Source organism: Amaranthus tricolor, chromosome 13 (genome assembly GCF_026212465.1).
Source record: "Amaranthus tricolor cultivar Red isolate AtriRed21 chromosome 13, ASM2621246v1, whole genome shotgun sequence".
Lineage (NCBI taxonomy): Eukaryota > Viridiplantae > Streptophyta > Magnoliopsida > Caryophyllales > Amaranthaceae > Amaranthus > Amaranthus tricolor.
The window spans coordinates 9798959-9820121 of NC_080059.1; the positions used below are offsets into that span (position 1 = coordinate 9798959).

At 31.5% G+C, this 21163-nt stretch overlaps 1 protein-coding gene across 1 annotated transcript; it reads left to right on the plus strand.

The window, feature by feature from the left end:
* The first annotated feature begins 746 nt into the window (after positions 1–746).
* Positions 747–11536, plus strand: LOC130797718 (vacuolar-processing enzyme gamma-isozyme-like). The gene is made up of 9 exons (XM_057660434.1): positions 747–1022; positions 1134–1298; positions 5404–5560; positions 7274–7359; positions 7872–8071; positions 8855–8903; positions 9497–9694; positions 10453–10662; positions 11108–11536. Exons 1-9 carry the CDS (start codon positions 825–827, stop codon positions 11249–11251), a joined length of 1407 nt encoding a protein of 468 aa, XP_057516417.1. The 5' UTR covers positions 747–824; the 3' UTR covers positions 11252–11536.
* The last annotated feature ends 9627 nt before the right edge of the window (positions 11537–21163 follow it).

A 21163-nucleotide genomic window follows, 5' to 3' on the forward strand; every position in this document is an offset into this window, starting at 1 on the left:
CATTAGAACATCTTGAATCGTGATAACCGAAAAATACTTTTTCTTTCATTATACTGATAATAATATTTTTACATATAAAATATCACAATGTATGTATTTTAAAACGGAAGAAGTAATAGAATTTCCCTTCGCTCTAGAAATGTACTCCATAATAGAACCAACTGTCGTCTCATTGAGTTTATAATAATTTACTTTTGCCCATCACCTCTAATTTTTCCTTTACTTTTCATTTACCTATAATATTTTTCAATTCTGTTTATTAAGATTAAATAAGATAATTTCTTCAAGTAAAGAAAAAAAAAAAATTCATGTAGATAGTGAGAATCGAATTCTTATCACACTAAGAAAGTATGACATTGTCGTTGTTGGCCCCCTTTCTTTCACTTTCTCATCATATAGTATAACCTTCTTATTCATATAATAAATAAATTCTAAAAAACTAATCTTACGAAAAATATACATTAAGATGAATCAAACAAGATCTCATTTGACTATATTAAACACAACAAAATATATGCCAAATAAGATTAATTAATGAACAATATTTGCTACATCTATAACAACTATTAAAAACCAAAAGTAGTATTTCTTCACTAATTATGTCACTATCAATAATAACTATTCAGAAGCAGGTAATTTAATTCAATATATAATGTCACATCCATGCATCATAATGTTGATTGATAGGGAATAATGTCAATATGGCATAGCTAGTTTGCACTATAAATGCGTTCTTAAGGTAGTCTCAAGACCCAAATCAATTATATAAAACTAGCTATTTTGCTAAATGTGTTATTACGTAAAGCAAAAAAACTACAAATTACATGGCTTTAAGTATCTTTGCTATCTTAATCATGTTCTTATCATTCTTCACTCAAATTGCTACTAGTCGTTTAACACCACAAAATTTCATGACCAATTCTTTTGGAACTTCATCATCAAAATCCAAGGATGGTGTTGAAGGAACTAAATGGGCCGTATTAGTAGCCGGGTCTAGAGGTTTTCAAAATTATCGTCATCAGGTTTGTATATTCTTCGATTTTTTCAATTTTTTTTCAATTCAATTTAATTTTCTTGTATATTTTCACTATTATCACTATTTAATAAGTATAAATTTTTCGGATTTCTGATAGGCCGATATTTGTCATGCTTACCAAATTTTAAAAAGAGGTGGTCTCAAAGACGAAAATATCATTGTTTTTATGTACGATGATATAGCTTACAACGAAGATAATCCTAAGAAGGGAGTTATCATAAATAGTCCACATGGTGAAGACGTTTATAATGGAGTTCCCAAGGTTTGTTTCTTTTTAAAATACTTTTATTTTTGATATTGTTGATTTTAGTGTGCTTTTTTAATGTTCATGGTAAAAAATTACTTAAAATAACTTAATTTATTAACATGATAATTAGGAACGGATGTAGAACAAAATCAAAATGAAAGAGAATGGCACGGACTCGACAATGGTAGAACTATGAGTAGAAGATGAGTAGAAAAACAGAGCATAAACAAGAGACACAACAAATAACAACAATGTGTTTATGAGGTATCTAAGGATACCTCCCCCTCAAATAAAGTATCTTATCATTAATATAATCTCAATTACACTAATGACTCAACTTACAATAGTTAAGAGCTTACTCTTAACCCATAATGGTGAAATTCTACAAATGACACTAATACAAAGAAACACTCTAATGGCCAATGCCCTAGCTTCTCTAATGTAATTGCCTTTCCTCATGTTTCTAGTGATGTTGTAAGGCTCCCTTATATAGCCTAGCACATATTAGAAGCCATAGGACCAAACCCTTAAAGCCCAAAGAAAACCAGCAACAACCCGACTTACCGTTGACTAGGTAAACAGGGTCATCACGGGGTCTATATCCCAAGAAACTGAAATCACACTTCTAAAACTTGAGTAAAGAGACACCAGCTCTTTAACGTAACTAACTCAGCTATATCTCAAAACAAATATCTAACTAAAGCAAAGGATAATCATACAATTCTCTACAAGTCCCATATAACCAACACAGCCAAATCAAATTTACATTTATCCAAAATTCCCAATACAAATCTATAATTCCTAAGTGCTCAGTTCAATTTACATCCTTGGAATCTCTATTCACCTCCGCTAATCCATTATTCCCGACTGGTTTCGATCTGTAGACAAGCTAAAAGTTGGAAACAACAGAAGGTCAGATTAAACTGAATGAGAAGTAACAATCCAAAACAACAAAACACAGTAAATCAAATCATAGGTTTAAAAGCAACATCAGTTCCCTAGATCTATGTGCGCATAGGGAGTCTAGTTTGAGAGGTGCCCCATAGCTCTAAGGCTATGTCGCTCTCGGGTGAAGCTAGTCAATATCTGAATGACAATTCGCTTCAAAAACAGGGAGCAGGGAACCATGTTCCTCAACTCCGTCAATGACCAGCTCGCAAGCCCAATTCATTGACCATATCATAATATCAGCATAAGCATTCACAACAACATTTGCCTCAAAAATTTCCAATTCAAAAGAACTTTAATAAAACTGTTTTACACAAAAAAGTAGTCTGGCCAGACCTTTTAAGGGACTGTTACTACTCACCAAAAAAAAAGAATGCTTCAAGGAACGAAGTCTGGTACTCCGCGATCACTAGAAGAGCTCCTCGATAATGTCGCCTCCTGAAGCATAACAAATATAACATCACAACAAAGCATATGATACTACGACTAGGTTCATAAAGCTCATTGCATCTCATCCTAAGAATGTATCTTAGTTCCATCTTCTATTCTAATATTTCTAATTTCAAAGATTGCGCAAGTTCTAGCTCTAGCCCCAAAATCATAAGAAAATATATAACCTTATATACAACTAGCTTATATTCTTGTAAAGATCGTACGTCTCCACAATCCTCTTTGTATTTCCAATTCAAACACTTCTATGTTCATCTAGACTCAAACTAACACACTATCCAAAAGAAAGATTCAGCTAGTCTATCCATTCAACTAATAATTTCCACACGAACCCTAGATACCTTCAATAACAACCAATCAATCAACATTTAACCATTACCATAATTTGAAAGGTTAATATTACATCCAAGAACACTGAACTAATCACAACTAAATCATTCGAATAACCTACTACTAAAATCATAGCCCACACTTAAATCCTCATCATCACATAACTCACTAATCACACATTTCCATGAATTTCCAATTTAATGGCTCATCTACTAACTCATACACATTCCAAGATTCAACAACATTTAGGGTTTAACACATGAATGAAAGATCATACAAGGGAAAGTATATGAATAAGAGTATAATTATTAAGGAAAAACAAGGAAGAAATCAAGAAGAACTACCTTCTGTTTGCAGCAGCAAGAAACGGAAAATATTCAGGTTCAAAGCTTTATTTTGGGCTTGAATTTGATGTTTAATCAACGGGACCAAAACTCACTGATTCCTTCCCCAAATTGGCAGAATTTAAGTCAATGAAGGAAGATTTCGAATGATTCTATACTCTTTATGGTTCGAATTCAGAGGAAAATGAACAAGAAAAATCAATTAGCCATAATTTACACAAAACAATCAAGAATGTAGAAGTATAGATAATCTACCTTGAAAATCACAAAGGGAAGAGGAAGGACTCACTGATTTCGCACGCAGGTCCTTCAGAGATCAGAGGGAAGAAGAACGGGTCATGCCCTCGCAGCCATTGACGTTTTCTTCAAAGAAATTTAGAGAAATAAGGGTTTAAAGATTCAAAGAGGAATGTCGTGAAGGGAAGGAGATCGACTATTAGTTGAAGAATTTCAGTGTAAATCCGCCATTTTCAAAGGGTATGGCGGCGAGAGAGAAGGAGGAAGGTGATCTTGCTGGTTCATACGAAAGGGAAGGGAGGAGAAAATGGTTGCCTGGTTTTCTTGAGTTCCTCGCGTGAGAAAGAAGAAGGAAGGGTTTGGGTTATTATTATTATTATTATTATTATTATTATTATTATTATTATTTTAAGAAAAAAAAAAGGAAAAGAAGAGGAATCAAATTGAAAATATTTTATGTCATGTGTATTTAAAATCATTCTCGCACTGATAATTCTCTTAAACTTACTCGTCTTGAAATATTAATTTCCCAAATGTTACACAGTCGAGCACCAATCTAGTGTCTACTAATCTTTCTGTTCAACTTCAGCTGATCCGCTCGACCGAGCCAACCCCCCTCGACCAGTCGAGCGGCCTTCATCTGGGCTCTCTGACCTTGTGACTGTTGCTTCCTTGCAACACCAATCCTTGTTCTTCGTTGCACCCTCAACACGACACTCCGAAGACCCTCTACATAAGAGTGATTTGGTGCTTGCTCTAACAAAAATAATATTGATAATATTAAAAAATTCGTTTAAAATGCAAATGGATAAGTAATCCTCCTAGATTTAAAAAAGTGCTTAATGATGCTTGAACAGAAGTTAATGCTGTCAGCCTATTTTTACTAATTTAACTGATAGACATATTAGTATCTCTAAGGGTGTGATTCTATATATAAGTTGAAAATTGTCAGTTAAAATTATTTATTGGCCATGAATCTGCTCCGGCAGGGGCGAAAGCCCGGCTATCCTTACCGAAAACTCAATTCTTTGTATTTTTAGCTTTGGCCCCTCTTATTAATATATAATTTAAAATTTAAAGAGTGTGAAAATATAATAAAAATTACTATAGTTCAATGGTTGGAGTAACACATTTGTAACTTAAGATTAAGGGATTAAATCCTAATTCAACCTAATTTTTTAACAAACTAATAAATTTATATTATAATGTCACTATACTACATCTTTCATAATTTTACATTCATTGTTTTTAGTGCGTGTTTATCTTTTTGCTATTAATAGTATATTTTTAGAGACTTAATAAGCAAATAATGGAGTCAAAACACTTGGTTTTTCATAATTATAGGGAAACTTCAACTCTATTTGTTGAATATAATTTTTACTATAATCTAAGTTCATTTAAGTCTATATGATTTTAAAGTTTTCATAATTTAACTAGTTTTTATATAGTAAATAATAGGGACGGAGCAAATAATTTAACTAGTTTTTATAATTTTACGATGTCTTTTAAAATGGTACCCTTTATTACATTAAAAAGTAAAAATTTTTCCATTTCAAAAAAAATAATTTAGACAAAATGTATTATAACGCTATTATTTCGAATATAAAAAAGTTTTAAAACAAATTACTTAAAAAGTGTTGCTCAGAATCGAGCTTGAATAACACCAATCAATATTTGAGGTTTCTTATTTCTCGAGGCTGTAGGCGGTCGGCTACCCCAAATAGTCTAATTACCGACATTAGTAAATAAGTTCTAGTACATAGACTATTTAGCCCCTTAATTTAAAATCCTAACTTCGTCCGTGCATGCAGGACTACACAGGCAAAAATTTGAATGTTAGAAATCTTTTAGGAGTCATATTAGGAGATAAGAAAGCTATAAAAGGTGGAAGCGGAAAAGTCGTCGATAGTGGCCCTAACGACCACATATTTATTTACTATGCTGATCATGGAGCTTACGGAGTACTAAGTAAGTTGTATCTTCCTCATATTTCAGAATTTTTAGGTGATACTTGATTACAGTGATTGATTTGACTAATTAATTATAAATTATTTGTTATGAGTAATTTGTTTAAAAACAACTTATTTATATCAATAAATTGTTTCAATCAATTAACTAAATATTAGCATTGACTGATTTGACCAGTCAATACTCTATTTGTATAAAAATAAGCTATAAATCGTCCAATAAATTATTTTGCCAAATATCTCCAATTAATTTTTTATTTACAAATCTTAAAAAAATTCATTTATTTTTTTTGTTATCAGAATAGTTTATTTACAATAAAGGTTTTCCTCATCCTATATTTTGGGGCACCGTTGTTTATAAACCCCTATCCATCAAATATTCTAAACACTTTTTATGAATGACCATACTATTAGCTCGTTATCTTCGCATTGTTTATAGTAGACGAATCAAATATTTGCAATTCATTTTCATTGATTTTGTATTATTTCTTTTTTTAACAGTTTCCCTACACTCTTAACTCGTCGCTATCTGGTTTCTATCATTATATCAATTTATAGCTATTTTTATCAGTATTAATTTTAGCTACAAATTTATTTGTAGTTAATTTTGTTGCTAGTTAATAAATTAAAAAAATTGACTTTTTATTGAGATCAAATAACACCCATATCATTTCATTTTTTTTCTCTCTAGGCCTACACGAGTAACTTCTAGTAATTCAAGGAAAAGAACAGTTAAATGAATCCTTGAATGACTTTTGTCATGTTGCTTTCATAATTTATAAGGGTTATTGAAAATTATTAAAATTCAACATCAACTCAATATTTTAGTCGCTAATTTGGCTCATTTAGATATGACCGAATGTTCCCTTGACCCAATTTCCGTAATGATTTCGCTCTAATTTAACTACTTCCTCCGTATTGTAATGTTATTTTCGTTTTAAATATTCTATTTTAAGGAGAAAAAAATTTAATTAATGTTTTTGATATATATTTTTTATTATATATTTTTTATAATTTTTTATTATACGTATTTAAATGTATTGAGGTTTAAAATTTGCTTTGAAAACTGTGCAAAAAGTAAACGAGAAGAACAAAAAAAACGGAAGGAGTACAACTCTATTCTTTTATGCAATCTTTAAAAATGATGATTTCATCAAAAAATATTAATTTGACGCAAATTTAGCATTCTATAAATAAAAAAATCAAATTTGAATTTGAGTAAAATGATATTTTATTGCTAACATATCACTGTTGAAGATCAATTCTTTTTTGTTATGAGCTCAGAATGACATACTTATTATGTCTCTGGTTTTGCATAATTTCTATTTTAATTTCTTTTATTGATTTTGTACCTTTTTTAAATAATAGTCATGTTCTTATTTTTTTAATTTCATGTGCACATTATACTCTTTTTATTTTAACCACTCATTTCTATCTAATATTTGCTTTTGTCTCATTTTTCAATTCAATTTTCTTTTCCACTAAAATTTAATCTAGTTTACACTAATTGCAAAATAAATGGACGAAGAAAGTATTTTTTTTTTTTATATACTGCCCCATCTTTTTAAATTTACCTTTTAACTATTTTTTAAGGTAGTTTTTTTGAGGTAAACTCGCTTTGAGATAATTGTTTTTATTTTAAAAAATAATACATGTAAGTATATATATGTTACATGGTCTATATATTGTCTTGTAACAATTTTATATGTCGAAGCTATGCCCGATTTTGAAGACCTATATGCTGATGATTTCATCAAGACCATGAAGAAAAAGCATGAGTTGGGAACTTATAAAAGCATGGTAATTAAGCCATTATATAATCATTAATTAGTTGCGCGCTCTCTCGATCCGCCTAATCATTTTCCATTATTTGTTATTTTTCTTTATTTTAAGTCATTTTGTATTAAATTTTTTTTAATAATAATTCACATTCCACCATATATTTTAATTCTCTTTTAATTTCATTTACATGATTTTTATCTGATCTCTTTCTTTATTGTTAGAGTATATAACATATCCTGAGGTCTTAACTATCAGCTTAAGTTTTTAGTTGATGTGGTTCATTGACATGGTATCAGAGGCCAGTGTGACCAGAGTTTCTGTATCGCATCCACAATTCTAGCCCAAAGAGCTCTCGTGTGAGGGGACATGTTGAGTATATAACAACTATCAAATTAAACTTTTAGTTAAATTGATTTCTTTTTAACATTTAAAATTTGCAATATTTAGGTTCTCTAATTAAGTGAGAGGTTTTAAAATTATTTTAAATTTAGATGTTGAAAAGAAAGTTGAAAAAATGATAAAAAATGTAGGTGATATATGTAGAAGCCTGTGAAGCAGGGAGTATATTTGAAGGGCTTCTACCAAAGGAGTGGAACATATATGCAACAACAGCTTCTAATTCTGAAGAAAGTAGTTGGGCAACCTACTGCCCTGGCTTTGATGTTGCTCCTCCTCCTCAATATGATACCTGTTTAGGGGATTTGTACAGTGTTTCTTGGATGGAAGATAGGTTATTATTTTTTTATTAATACTACTATTTACTTTTAATTATTTTAATTATTTAGTTAAATATTAAATTGGTTAACTTGAAAATCAATTCTTGTCAGTTGAAGTAAATACCCATGGACTATGTATATAAGATAAAGCTAGCTAGTATTAGGTAGAATAGTATTATATCATAGAATCTAATAAAGATACTGTAAAATTTTATGTGTCATTCTCATATTGATTTGCCAAATTTTTACCAAAGTTAAGATCACTTATTCCTTAATATATGAGTAGTGTATCACAAGATACGTTCTTTTAAATTTTCTTCAAATATTATATTTTTAAATTTAAAAGCCACATAAATTTCAAACTTAAGTTTCTTAGAATATATATTTGTTTTTTTATGTGTAGTATTTGCTAATTAATAAAGTTTCTTCATTAAAATTTTAATTTCTAAAATATTTCATCAAGAAACAAAAGATACATGATAATCAAAAATTGTTTTGAGAATGCCAAATAATCATTAGGATAACGTTAAAAGATTTCTTATATTTGGCTTAAAAAGTATGAGGGCTTTAATTAATAATTATTAGCAACCTTATTTTTTTCAATAAAAGTAAAATGTATTTTAATATTCTCTATCTATTTTATAAGAAATATTATAGTATTTTTATAATGATAGTATGTAACTACATCTCTATTTAAAATTTATATTTATATATACTTTTATACTAATAACACGAGTTTCTATACTAGTGTCTAATAATAGTGTTGTACCTAACATAAATTTTTATATATTCACTAGTGAGACTCACAGCAGTCAAGCAGAGACTTTGGAACAACAATATATGGTGGTAAGTTTTATAGAGTCGTCTTGTATATATTAAAGCTAAGATCATATTTATAGTATTTAAATATTGATGGAAACATTCTTACTAATTAAGTTGCCTTTTGTTAATGGATAAATTGTTGTAACAGGTCTAACTTAAAGTATTATGTTCATCGGATGAATTTTAAATTTCGTTTTTATTTAAGAAATTTTACATGTTGGTTATCTAAACATCGTATCGCTTGCTGACTTGATTGCCATAAATGATGCTAATGTGCTGTCACATGTACACTCACGTCAGAATAGGGTACAACCACGTTAAAAAACGGGCACGTGGACATCCAAATATGCTAGTGACCTGATTTCCTGGCCAACATTAAAATTTAAAAGCATGTTGAACTAAAATTAAGTTTTAACATGAACACAATACTTGAAGTTTGATCTATTAAACAATTTTTTGCCAAACTTTGACCCCTATCACACGAAATTCTCCATTTTATTTAAATTTGTTTCTATTGATGAAAAGACCAATTAGTGTTGCAAATTTGAATAAATGATATTGAAGGAATTGAGGAAAGTTTGTGTAGTTAAAGTTGATAAGATAGATAAAATGTACAGGTGAAGAAAAGGCTGACAGAAGCAGGGAGTGAAGGATCGCATGAGATGTGGTTTGGTAGTAACCAAATTAGTAAGGATCTGCGCTCTCAATACATGGGTACTACTCCTGGTAGAACAACTTTTAATGGTGCTCATTATAATCATACTCATCAAATTGTGGACCAACATCAAGCTGATATTCTCTTTTTCAAGAGAAAGGTTTGTTTGAATCATTACTCAACCTCTATCCCTAAAAAATCAACGCACTTCTATATCTCATTAAAAATTGAGTATTTGTGAAACTATTTATTATGTGAATCAAATGTCGTGAATGAGAATAAAAAAAAGTAGTGATCAATATATTTTTATAAAATAAAATTTTAGTAAAGCTAAAAAAATGAACTAAAATAGAGGACGATAAGTTCTCAGAAACAAAGAAAATATTCCTTTTCCATCAATAAACAATAATGATTATAACATGGAAAATACATCATGTTCCTTTCGACCATATTACTCCTTCCGAATCAATTTAGATGTCCCATTTGCTTGGGCACGGTTATTAAGGATGGTGTGGAGTCCATTAAAAAGGATAAGTAGTGAAGGATAGTTGGGTAAGTAAGGTATATGAGGGTATATTCGTAATTACTTGTGTGAACTAAGGATATTTAGGTAAAAAAAATTTGACAAAAATAGAAATGGGACAACTAAAAAGACTTTGCCAAATAAGGAAATGGGACAACTAAATTGGTTCGGAAAGAGTATTTTTTAGTATATATACATATATTTTCTATATGTCAAATTTCGAAAATAAAAGGAATCCAGATTATTTAGAATGAAGTTGGTATTATTTGTTTTTCAACCGTTTTCAAATTGAATTATTGTTCTAATATAATTTTATATTATTTCGTACTTAGTTATATTAGTACTTACAAAGATTAATTTTTTCAAAAAATATAAAAATGATAAAATGAACATAGGTCATTAGAGCAGTCGAAGGATCAATGGAAAAAGAAAGAGCAAAAAAGGAGTTGGAAGATGTATTATCACATAGGAATCATGTGGACTCTACCATCAAAGCTATTGGAACCTCTCTTTTTGGTGGTAATCAAGGTTTTCAAATGTTGACTAACACTCTTCGATCAACGGGTCAACCCATTGTCGATGATTGGAATTGTTTCAAATCAATGGTAATAATTTTTTTTACTTTAACCAAATTTGATTATCTAGGTTTGCATTAGAGTTGGATAGTTGTAAGATGTTGAACCACATAGAATTTCTTAAATTACTTATGTTTCGGCTCACTTTAAACTTAAATTTAAAAAAAAATAAGAAAGTAAAATAAAAAGAGTAAAGGACACTTTCAATATCCCGCACAAAGCAGGGTCTGGCGGATTTTTTTTCCTAAAAAATACGAACAACCCGTACCTATTCCCCTCAAAGGAGGATGCACGCAGTCAAGAAACACCCCAGCTGATACCTGCGCCCAGTAGGGGTCAAACTCCTAATCTTCTGCTCAACGTGCAGATGCTCTATCTATTAAGCCACATGTGACTTTGGTGCTTTTATTCCACGTCTATGTCTAAATTAACGATAATGATAATGATGATGATCACGATGATGATGATGATGTAGGTTGCCATATACGAAAAACATTGTGGACCCTTGTCCAGCTATGGAAAGAAACATTTGCGAACCTTTGCAAAAATGTGTAATGCAGGAATTCAACAAAATCAAATGGCACAAGCATCATCACTTGTGTGCGCTGGGACAAGTTGAAGTGATTAGCCCACCACTATAACACTAGTACTTGCTACTATAAATACTGTGTAATTACGTATCGCATATACCTAGCTCTTGTGCTGCTAAATTGTATATTTATGTCCATGTATTGTTTTAGTCAAAGGAATATTGTCCTCTAGTTAACCAAATACATACGCCATCTTATCTCAAATTTAAAATTATAATTAAATGCTGATAATAAGAATAATTTGTAATACAAATTTTCAAAAAATATTATGTATGATAATGAAACTTTAATTATAGAACACTTTTTCTTTGCAATTTTTATCATCAACTAATATCACTCCTCTAAATGGTTATAGTTAGAATTAATTTTATGAAGAAAATGAGATGGATAAAGTAGATCAAATATGAACATTCAACTTGTTAAGAGATTTTCCTACTAAGATTCCAATAAATTATATTAGCATTTTCACTATTTAATATCGAAAAATTACAATAAATTATATCAGCATTCTCACTATTTAATGTCGGCAACAAAACAGGTCTAAATACAAATCCAAGCTATGCTCTAATGTTTCAAAACTCATACCCAACCTATACGCCTTATTGATAATAATGCCAAAATCGATACGATGTTAAGAACTTTGATGAACAATAACAATATCAATGAACAAACAAATGTTTGATAATGTAAAACTTGCAAAAAGGACACAAAGATTTAAGGAGGTTCGCCCAATGATGGCTACATCCTCCGTCGTGTATAGTTTCTTATTTATATTATATCAATGGAGTATAAAAACACTCTTACAAAAAAGTATTACAATTGAGTAAGAGATAAAACAAAATGCTATGTGTTTGGCTTAGGGGTTGTATTTGATGATTCTTGATGTGTGTATGAGAGCTTTCTATATATAAGAGAGATCACACAAAATAACATTAAGTACATTGAAGCAATGAATAAATGATAATGAAACAGCCCCAAGTACTTGAAGAGACAAAAACAGCATCCTAGGACCATCAGATACGTCGCTCGACCAAAACAGGGGTTCGTTCGTTCGAGCGGCTTGGTCGAGCGAGCTACAGGAAGTTTTTGGTTGCATTCTGTCTGCTCGCTCGGTCAAGCGACACTTTAAAGAGCTTCTGACAGTTTTGCTCGACTTTGCATAGTAGAGCTTCTGACAGTTTTGCTCGACTTTGCATAGTAGAGCATCTTGAATTAAACTTTAGCACTTCTTCATTAAGTCTCATAACTCCTATGATTAATTCATATTTCATTACCTCATTATTATTCCATACTTTAATCACCATCATAAACCACAAACATTAAGACTAAACTTAATATACCCACATTAACACACTCATTGGATTCCGTTCCAAGAGTCACACATGAATGCACTCATCAATTGTGCACTCAAGTCACACCATTCATAACACTTATCCATAGACCAAGATCTATAGATTCAAACTCAACCCAAACTCCATCAATGACTTATTTAGAAATTCATTTTTCACCCTTATCAAATACTAGGTTTCACGAACACATTTTTGAGCAAAGTAATAATATCCAAAAATGATAAAAACCATAAAATTCATCCAAAAGCTACTCAATGAACCTCAACATAAACACAAAAAACATTAATATAATTGGTGAAAAGTAACACTTAACAAATCACCTCAATCATTATTCTAAACTCTTGCTTGTGCTCGAGCAAGCATTGGGACCAAGATTTTCGGATGCAGCTATTTTAATGTATATAGCTCACTAGTTTTTGTGTTTGTAGATAGTGAACAAAAACGTGGAGTTGAAATCCAAGGAGTTAAATATCTTGGAGTATATAAGATATCCTGGGGCCTTAATCATCAGTTTAAGCTTTTGGTTGAGTTGGTTCCTTTACATGGTATCAGAAGCCAACGTAACAAGAGATCACGAGTTCGAATCTCAATCACCCCTCATTTAAAGTGGAATATTCAGCGCCAGGTATAAGAAGGGCTTGTGCTGCATCTACACTTCTAACCCAATGGGCTCTCGTGTGAGGGGGCATGTTAGAATATATAAAATATCCTAGGGCCTCCAACCATCAGCTTAGACTTTTGGTTGAGTTCCTTGACAAGATAAGTTTAGACGAGGATTAACCATTAATGGTGAACTTCGTAAGTTGAAGAAAAACATTATTACTTACTATATAAATGATACTTCCAATAGAGGCGTTTAAAATAGACACAACAATTCGATATTACTCAACTTTCGAAAGGGACACATTACCTAAATTTAAACTGATTCAAAATTCCTAACTCAAAATCAAACCAATAAATCTCTAAATTGGATATTTCTTTTATCTTTTACATTATAATATCTCTTATAATGCATAATTAAATAATTATTAAACATTAATAATAATTAAATACACATTGAGATGTATTTATTACTTCTATTAAAAAAATCAAATCAAACTATATTCTAACTGATTTACTAAGAATAAATTTAAAATTATGATTAATTGTTAAATAGTCGCGAAAAAAGTAAATGACAAAATGTGCTAAAAAGGAGAGAGCATAATTTATTACTTGAAACGATAGTTAATTTAGATTTTGACACGAAAATGCAATTTAGGTGATATATGTAGAAGCTTGTGAAGCAGGAAGCATGTTTGCGGGTTTACTACAAAAGGAGTGGAATATATACGTGACTACAGCATCCAATCCAAATGAAAGCAGTTGGGCAACCTATTGTCCTGACTCTGACAAGACTCCCTTCTGAATTTGATACTCGTTTAGGTGACTTTTATAGTGTTGCATGGATGGAGGATTGGTATACTTTTTTTTTTTTCTTTATTTCATACTCTTAATAATAGTCCATTTGGACTTGTCTCATAGTAAGAATATTTTATAATTTGATAAAATTGACGAGGTATTTCTTAAGAAACTAACTCAATTAAAAGCTTAAGCTAATGGTTGAGACTTCGAAATAAATATGTTTTATATGCTAACATGTTCCTTCAAAGGACTAGAAGTATGGATGCTGCACAGACCCTCCACATACATAACGCTTAATATTTCACTTTAAATGAAGGGTGGTTGAGATTCTTACTAGTGACATCTTGTCACACTGACTTCTGATACTATGTCAAAAAACCAACTTAATCAAAAATTTTAACTGAAAGTAAAGACCCAAAATATGTTTTATACTCTAATAGAATTATTATATCTTTTAGATTAGTTGTATATTCGCATAATACATGTACAACATAAAGTTAGAAAAAATAACTAAAGCACTATATATTTTTATTTTTTTTGTAACAGAATCAGCCACGTTGAAACAACAATATCAAGTGGTATGAACTCGTACAATCTTAATTGGGTGCATGAAATCAATTCGATTTTTATCAAAAATTATATTTAGTTTACATTTTATAAAGATAAATAATTTCTTATTTATTCTAAAAACAATATTTTCGGATATCTGATCATATATAATAATAAAGTATTTGAAGTATATCAATTATTACATCTTTCATGTCGTGTAAATAAATAAATTTCTTTAATATACTATAATTGGCAAATTAAATGTAAATTTTATCAATTACATCTACATATTAACAACCTCAGTTATTTTATAATCAACGTGACAATTTTTATAAAAAGTGTGGATATTAGAAATGTCAAAAATTACCAAGAATAATCCAAGTTTTTTATGATTTTCCTAGAATAATCACACTTATTGATTAACCGTGAATAACCTCAATTTTATGTGGTATTTACCTAGAGTAAACTTGGGTAACCGGATGACCTGCTATAGCAAGTTTTATTTTTTTAAAAAAAGATAAATTAAAATAAATGTCGAAAAAATATTTAAAAAATACTAAAATTTTTTTTAGAATTTTTTTTGTAAAAATATTCAAATATTTTTTCTAACTTTATATTAATTTTTACTTTACGTTTTTGGTAAAATACTTACTATAGCAGGTTATCCGGGTATTTAAGTTTACTCTAGGTAAATACCCCATAAAGATGAGATTATTCATGGTTAATTAATAGTTGAGATTATTGTTGGGAAATTATGAAAAAAAAGATTATCTTTTTTCCTTTAAAATAAGAAAAATAATATTTGATGAAAAATATTGAAAATAAATAGGTAAAAAGGCAGACCTTAGAAGGAGGGGATGAGAGATCGCACGAGATGGAGTATGGTAATACGGAGTTTAGTAACGACACTCTCTCACTCTACTTGGGCTCGTCAACTCCTGCTTCTGCCTATAAACAACACAAGGGAGGCGGCCACCACAAGCCGCCGTCCTTCATTTCTGTTGAACAACATAAGCCGACATTCTCTATTTGAAGAACAAGGTTTGTCAGATGTACTCCTTGGCTCTGTTCTCTGTTCATATTCTCTTACAAATGTTTATAGAAATTAAAAAAAACTTATTAACTCACCTAATTTTTTAAGATCACAAGTATGCTGTTCAATGGGTCGGAGCCTAATTTTAAGTCTTTATTTAGCCTGTTTTTAAAAGGGTTTTATAAGGTCAGGCCGAAAACGGGCTTTACTACAATTAAAATGACGCAAGCTATAAAAAAGGTCAATTAGGGTCGAAAACAGACCTTTATAAATAGTATAATTGATAAATAATTTAATTAATATAATGATAATGTCAATATGAATTATTAACGTTTCTACAATTAGATAATTTAATTATTTTAAATTGGTCAACCCCTTTTTTTAGTTTGGCCCCTACAAATTTTTCACCTATATATTGCTAAAATTACTTCATATTTTATCAACTCCTTAAAAATTATTTTTTTCCTTCACCTCTACTTTCCCTCAAATTCCCTTAATCCAAACATAGCCTAATGATGGCACTATTTCGACTGTTACGTATATATGGGAAATCATAGCAATAACTTTTAGACTGTATTTAGATAATATTTTAGGAAAAAAAAAGGAGGGAGAGGAGGGAAATTATGCATTATTTGTTTTTTTTTCTTCTAAATTTTTTCTATTTCTTCCAATTCTTTTCCCCCATTTTCTCCTCTCCCTTTTTGGTATGCAAAAAAATAAAATAAAAATGGTATTCTTATATTTTCATTTTTTTTTTTACTTTCTTTCTATTTCTTCCTATCCAAACATAATATTAAAAATAACATTGTAATTTATTAGTATGCGTTTTTTATCCTCTTCTATAATAAAATCTCATGAATTACATATTAAATTCTTTTGTATTTAACTTAGTTTATATTTGAAATTTATATTAACAACTATAATCTATCATTGTTGTATGTAGGCTGACACTTATAAGATACATTGTCGTTTGTGGACAACTCTACACCTATGGAAAGAGATATATGCGTGCATTTGCAAATATGTGCAATGCTGGAATTCAACCATTGGAATTGACTAAAGTTGCATCATAACTTTATGGGAAATAACATATTTAATCATCATATAAATTAAAATTTGTTGATTTGAACATCTTGATTTCAAGAATAAGGATGAATTTCTGAAAAAAATAGAAGAAGATTGAGAAGAAAACTTAGGAGAGGATTTTTGTATTCCCCCTTTTTATTATTATTGAATATATGATTACAAAAATAAGACTATATATATATATCAACATATGTCTAATGAATATGGGTATTGCGTGGAAACAAACCAAGTATGTCTAACACCCCCCGCAAGTTGGAGGGTGATGACATCCCCAACTTGGAAACCAGAAGATGATGATCGGGCCCAGAGAGGCTTTTGGTGAAAACGTCAGCCAGCTGTTGTTTTGTGGGAATGTAGGACAAACTTATCAAGCCATCTTGCAATTTTTCCCGCACGAAATGGCAATCCAGGGCAATATGTTTAGTGCGCTCGTGATAGACTGGGTTCTTGGCAATGTAGATAGCAGCTTGGTTATCACATTTGAGAGGCACAGGAACAACAGTAGGTATGGTAAACTCATGTAACAACCTGGTAAGCCATGCAAGTTCAGCTGTAACCCTTCGTATTGATCTATATTCAGCCTCTGCAGAGCTTAAAGAAACTGTAGTTTGCTTCTTGCTTTTCCATGAAATGAGACTGCCACCCAGAAGAATGAAATACCCACTGACTGATCTCCTGGTGTTGGGACAAGAAGCCCAATTTGAATCACAATATGCTTCAAGTTTCAGATCAGAAGATGCATTGAGAAGGATGCCTTTAGTATAATCCTGTCTTAAATATCTTAAGGTATGCAGAGCAGCTTGCCAATGAGGTTCTCGAGGATCTTGCAAGAATTGACTCAAAAATTGTACAGCATATGCAAGATCTGGACTTGTATTGGTTAAGTAATTCAACTTGCCAACCAATTTTCTGTATATGGTAGGATCTGTAATGGGCTTGCCAGAGTCATGTCTTAATTGGAGTCTAGCTTCCAAAGGGCAATGAGCAGGAGTGGCTGTGAGATGTTCAAAATCTTTTAATAGATCTGCTGAAAATGTTCTCTATGTCATGATCACACCATGAGAAACCTTTAATATTTCAATGCCAAGAAAGTAATGTAAGGATCCCAAATCCTTTATCTTGAAAGTAGAGTGCAAAAAGGTTTTTAGATTATGTATTTCTTCCAAATGATTGCCAGTCAGTAAAATATCATCCACATATACTGCTACAAATATAATGTGCTTGCCCATGGATTTGTAAAAAAGAGAGTAGTCATTCTTGGATTGAATATAACCTTTTGATTTTAATGCTGTAGAAAGCTTTGCATGCCATTGTCTAGAGGCTTGTTTGAGACCATATAAGGACTTCTTTAACTTTAGAACTTTTGTGGGATCAGAAAGAGTGAAGCCAGGAGGAGGTTTCATGTAAATATCTTCGTGCAAATCCCCATGTAAGAACACGTTATTGACGTCTAATTGATGCATTGGCCAATTCATTTTTACTGCAGTAGCAATGAGACTTCGTATGGTGGTCATCTTAACAACTGGAGAGAAAGTTTCAGTATAATCTATTCCAGCTTTTTGAGTACAACCTTTGATAACCAATCTTCTCTTGTATCGTTCTATAGTACCATCTGCACGTTTTTTGATCTTGTAGACCCATTTACTTGAAATAGGCTTTTTGCCCTTAGGTAATGCAGCCTCTACCCATGTGTCATTGGCTTCAAGAGCAGAATATTCTTGTTGCATAGCATCCTGCCAAGCAGGTATGGCAGCAGCCTCCTCATAATTTGTAGGTTCATGTATCTCAGTATTAGGGGGATTCAAAGAATTATTAAGTGTTGAATTAATAAAACAACATAGATGATTGGGGATAGAAAAAGATGAGGTTAGTGTATGAGGACAATTATGAATGCAATCAATATCAGAGACTGAAGAATGCAACAGAACATTACTGCAAATATAGTCATCTAAGTAGGGTGGTTGATGTGTTGTTCTAACTGACCTTTTGAGAACAGGAGCTTGAGTGGGATGTGAAGGAGAAAGAGCAGTGGGTGAAGAATGATATGTGGAGGGATGTGAAAGGGAGTTACTGATAGTAGAATGGAGAGGGACAGACTCAGTGAATGTAGATGAAGAATAAGGAAAATCAAATGGTGTGTCATTGGCAAAGGGAAGAAAAGAATTGATGTGTTTGAGAGAGGGAAACAATGATTCATGAAAAACAACATCTCTGGATATTTGGACTTTGTGCGTATCAATAATATAGAGTTTATAAGCTTTCTTACCTAGAGGATATCCTATAAAAATGCAAGGTGAAGCTCGTGGTTGAAATTTGTCACGTCCTTGTCTAAGAGTGGATACATAACATAGACATCCAAAAGACCCAAGGTGAGAATAAGAGGGAGGATGGCCAAATAAGATTTCAAAGGGTGATTTATTGTGAAGAATTTTCATTGGATACCTATTGATAAGATATGTAGCTGTGAGAATGCAGTCACCCCAAAAAATGATAGGTAGCTTAGATTGAATGAAAAGAGCCCTAGCTGTTTCTAGCAAATGGCGATGTTTTCTTTCAACTATGCCATTTTTTTGAGGAGTGTCTCGAGTACTAGTTTGGTGAAGAATGCCTTTAGACTGGAAAAATAAAGTGGCAGCTCTGCTGGATCCTAGTTCAAGAGCATTGTCAGATCTGAAAGTTTTGATTTTAGCATTGAATTGAGTGGATATCATTTCAGTGAAGGTTTGTAGAAGGGGAAAAGCATTACTTTTAGTTTTGAGAAGGTGAGTCCAAGTAGCTCTACTAAAATCCTCAACTATTGTGAGAAAATATTGATATCCTCCATGAGTGGCTGTGTGATAAGGTCTCCAAACATCAACATGAACAAGTTCAAAAGGATGTGAAGATTGTGTTTGGCTTAGAGAGAAGGGTAACCTGTGTTGTCTAGCTTGTGGACAAATGTTACAACTTTGAATAATAGCAATTGAGTTATTAGGAAAAAATGAAAGCTGTTGGAGCTTGTATAAAGGCAAGTGACCCAATCGTTGATGCCAAATATGACCATTTTCATTATGTTTAATAGAATTACATAAAGCTGTATTCAAAGAAAGAGTAGAGATAGGAGTATCAACAGTTTTAGGTCTATTATCCAGGATGGAAGAGTTGAGAATACATTTATTTGTAGAAAAAAAATCAGCTAGATTACAAAGTTTGTCTAATTGAGTAGAATCTCTGTAAGTATTGTTTGGATGAGATACAGTTGAATTGTATTCTTTCGAAGTGTGAGAAGTAGGAAAATGTTGTAGAAGATACAGCCCTGAGTGCATTTCACCAAGTTCCAGAGGCCTCTTCATTAAGGGGCCCTGAAAATAACATTTAGAATTAGTGAAAAGGGCAAAAGAAGAAGCCTGAGTGCATAATTTGCCTATTGAAAGCAAGTTATACTTGAATTGAGGAACATGAAGAACATTATGAAGAATGATATCAGGGTGAATGTGTACAGAACCTACTTTATGCACATGAACAACATGACCATTTGGTAAAGTAATATGATATGCTTTGGGAAGGATGTGTGTTTGTGTGAACAGATTGGCATTATGACACATATGATCACTAGCACCAGTATCAATGATCCAAGTATAATCAACAGCTGACCAACCATTATGAGAAATGCAATTTCCAGAAAAAAAATGAGGAGAAAAAGCTGTTATACCAGAAAAATTAGTGGCTGTAAATGCTTGACCAGTATGTTCTGCAGAATAAGGATGAGTATTATGATCGCCAGATGGAGGATTAGGTTTATTATTGGTTTGTAGATTACTCATCATAGTCATTAATTGATTGAACTGAGTTTGAGATATATTTGGAGGATTATTGGTAGAATTCCAAGTTTGTAAAGCTGGAGAATCATGCAGATGTCCATTGTCAGTGTTACGAGAAATGCAATTGTGCTGGAAAATTTCTTCAGGCTGTGAAGCTTCATTGAGTTGCTGGTACATAGCATTGCCAGAAAATCTCTTATTTTTAGTAAACTTAAAATCCTTGGGAAAACCTACAATTCTGTAGCATTTATTTGCAAGATGCCCTGACTTCTTACAGTGAGTGCATATGAGTCTTTTGCCATCCAATTTTTGCTTCTGACTTTGATTATGCTGGAAAATTTGCGGATGAACCTGAGTATGATTTGATGCATACATTGAGGCTGAGTCATTGATGAATTGTGATGAAGCATGAACTTCTCTTTGTTTTTCTTCTTGAGATAATAATGCATAAGCTTGACTGATAGAAGGCAAGGGTTTCATCATGAGGATATTACCTCTAATGTGATTGTAATCACTGTTGAGACCCATAAGAAATTGAATAAGACGTTGGTCTTCATTAAATTTTTGCAAAGCTTGTGCAGCACCACAAGAACAAATAGGTAGAGAAGATAGAGTGTTTAACTCATCCCAATTTTTCTTCAATTTAGTAAAATATCCAACAATATCATTCGTACCTTGGCCTGATAACCGTATATCTTTCTCTAATTGAAACAGCTTGGCGCC

What these genes read in the sequence shown, in the direction of transcription:
- LOC130797718 (XM_057660434.1), top strand. Translation starts at nt 825, where the DNA reads ATGGCTTTAAGTATCTTTGCTATCTTAATCATGTTCTTATCATTCTTC. An exon ending in TTTATAATGGAGTTCCCAAG is followed by an intron (nt 1,299 to 5,403) that starts GTTTGTTTCTTT and finishes CCGTGCATGCAG; the next exon opens with GACTACACAGGCAAAAATTT. An exon ending in GGAATTGTTTCAAATCAATG is followed by an intron (nt 10,663 to 11,107) that starts GTAATAATTTTT and finishes ATGATGATGTAG; the next exon opens with GTTGCCATATACGAAAAACA.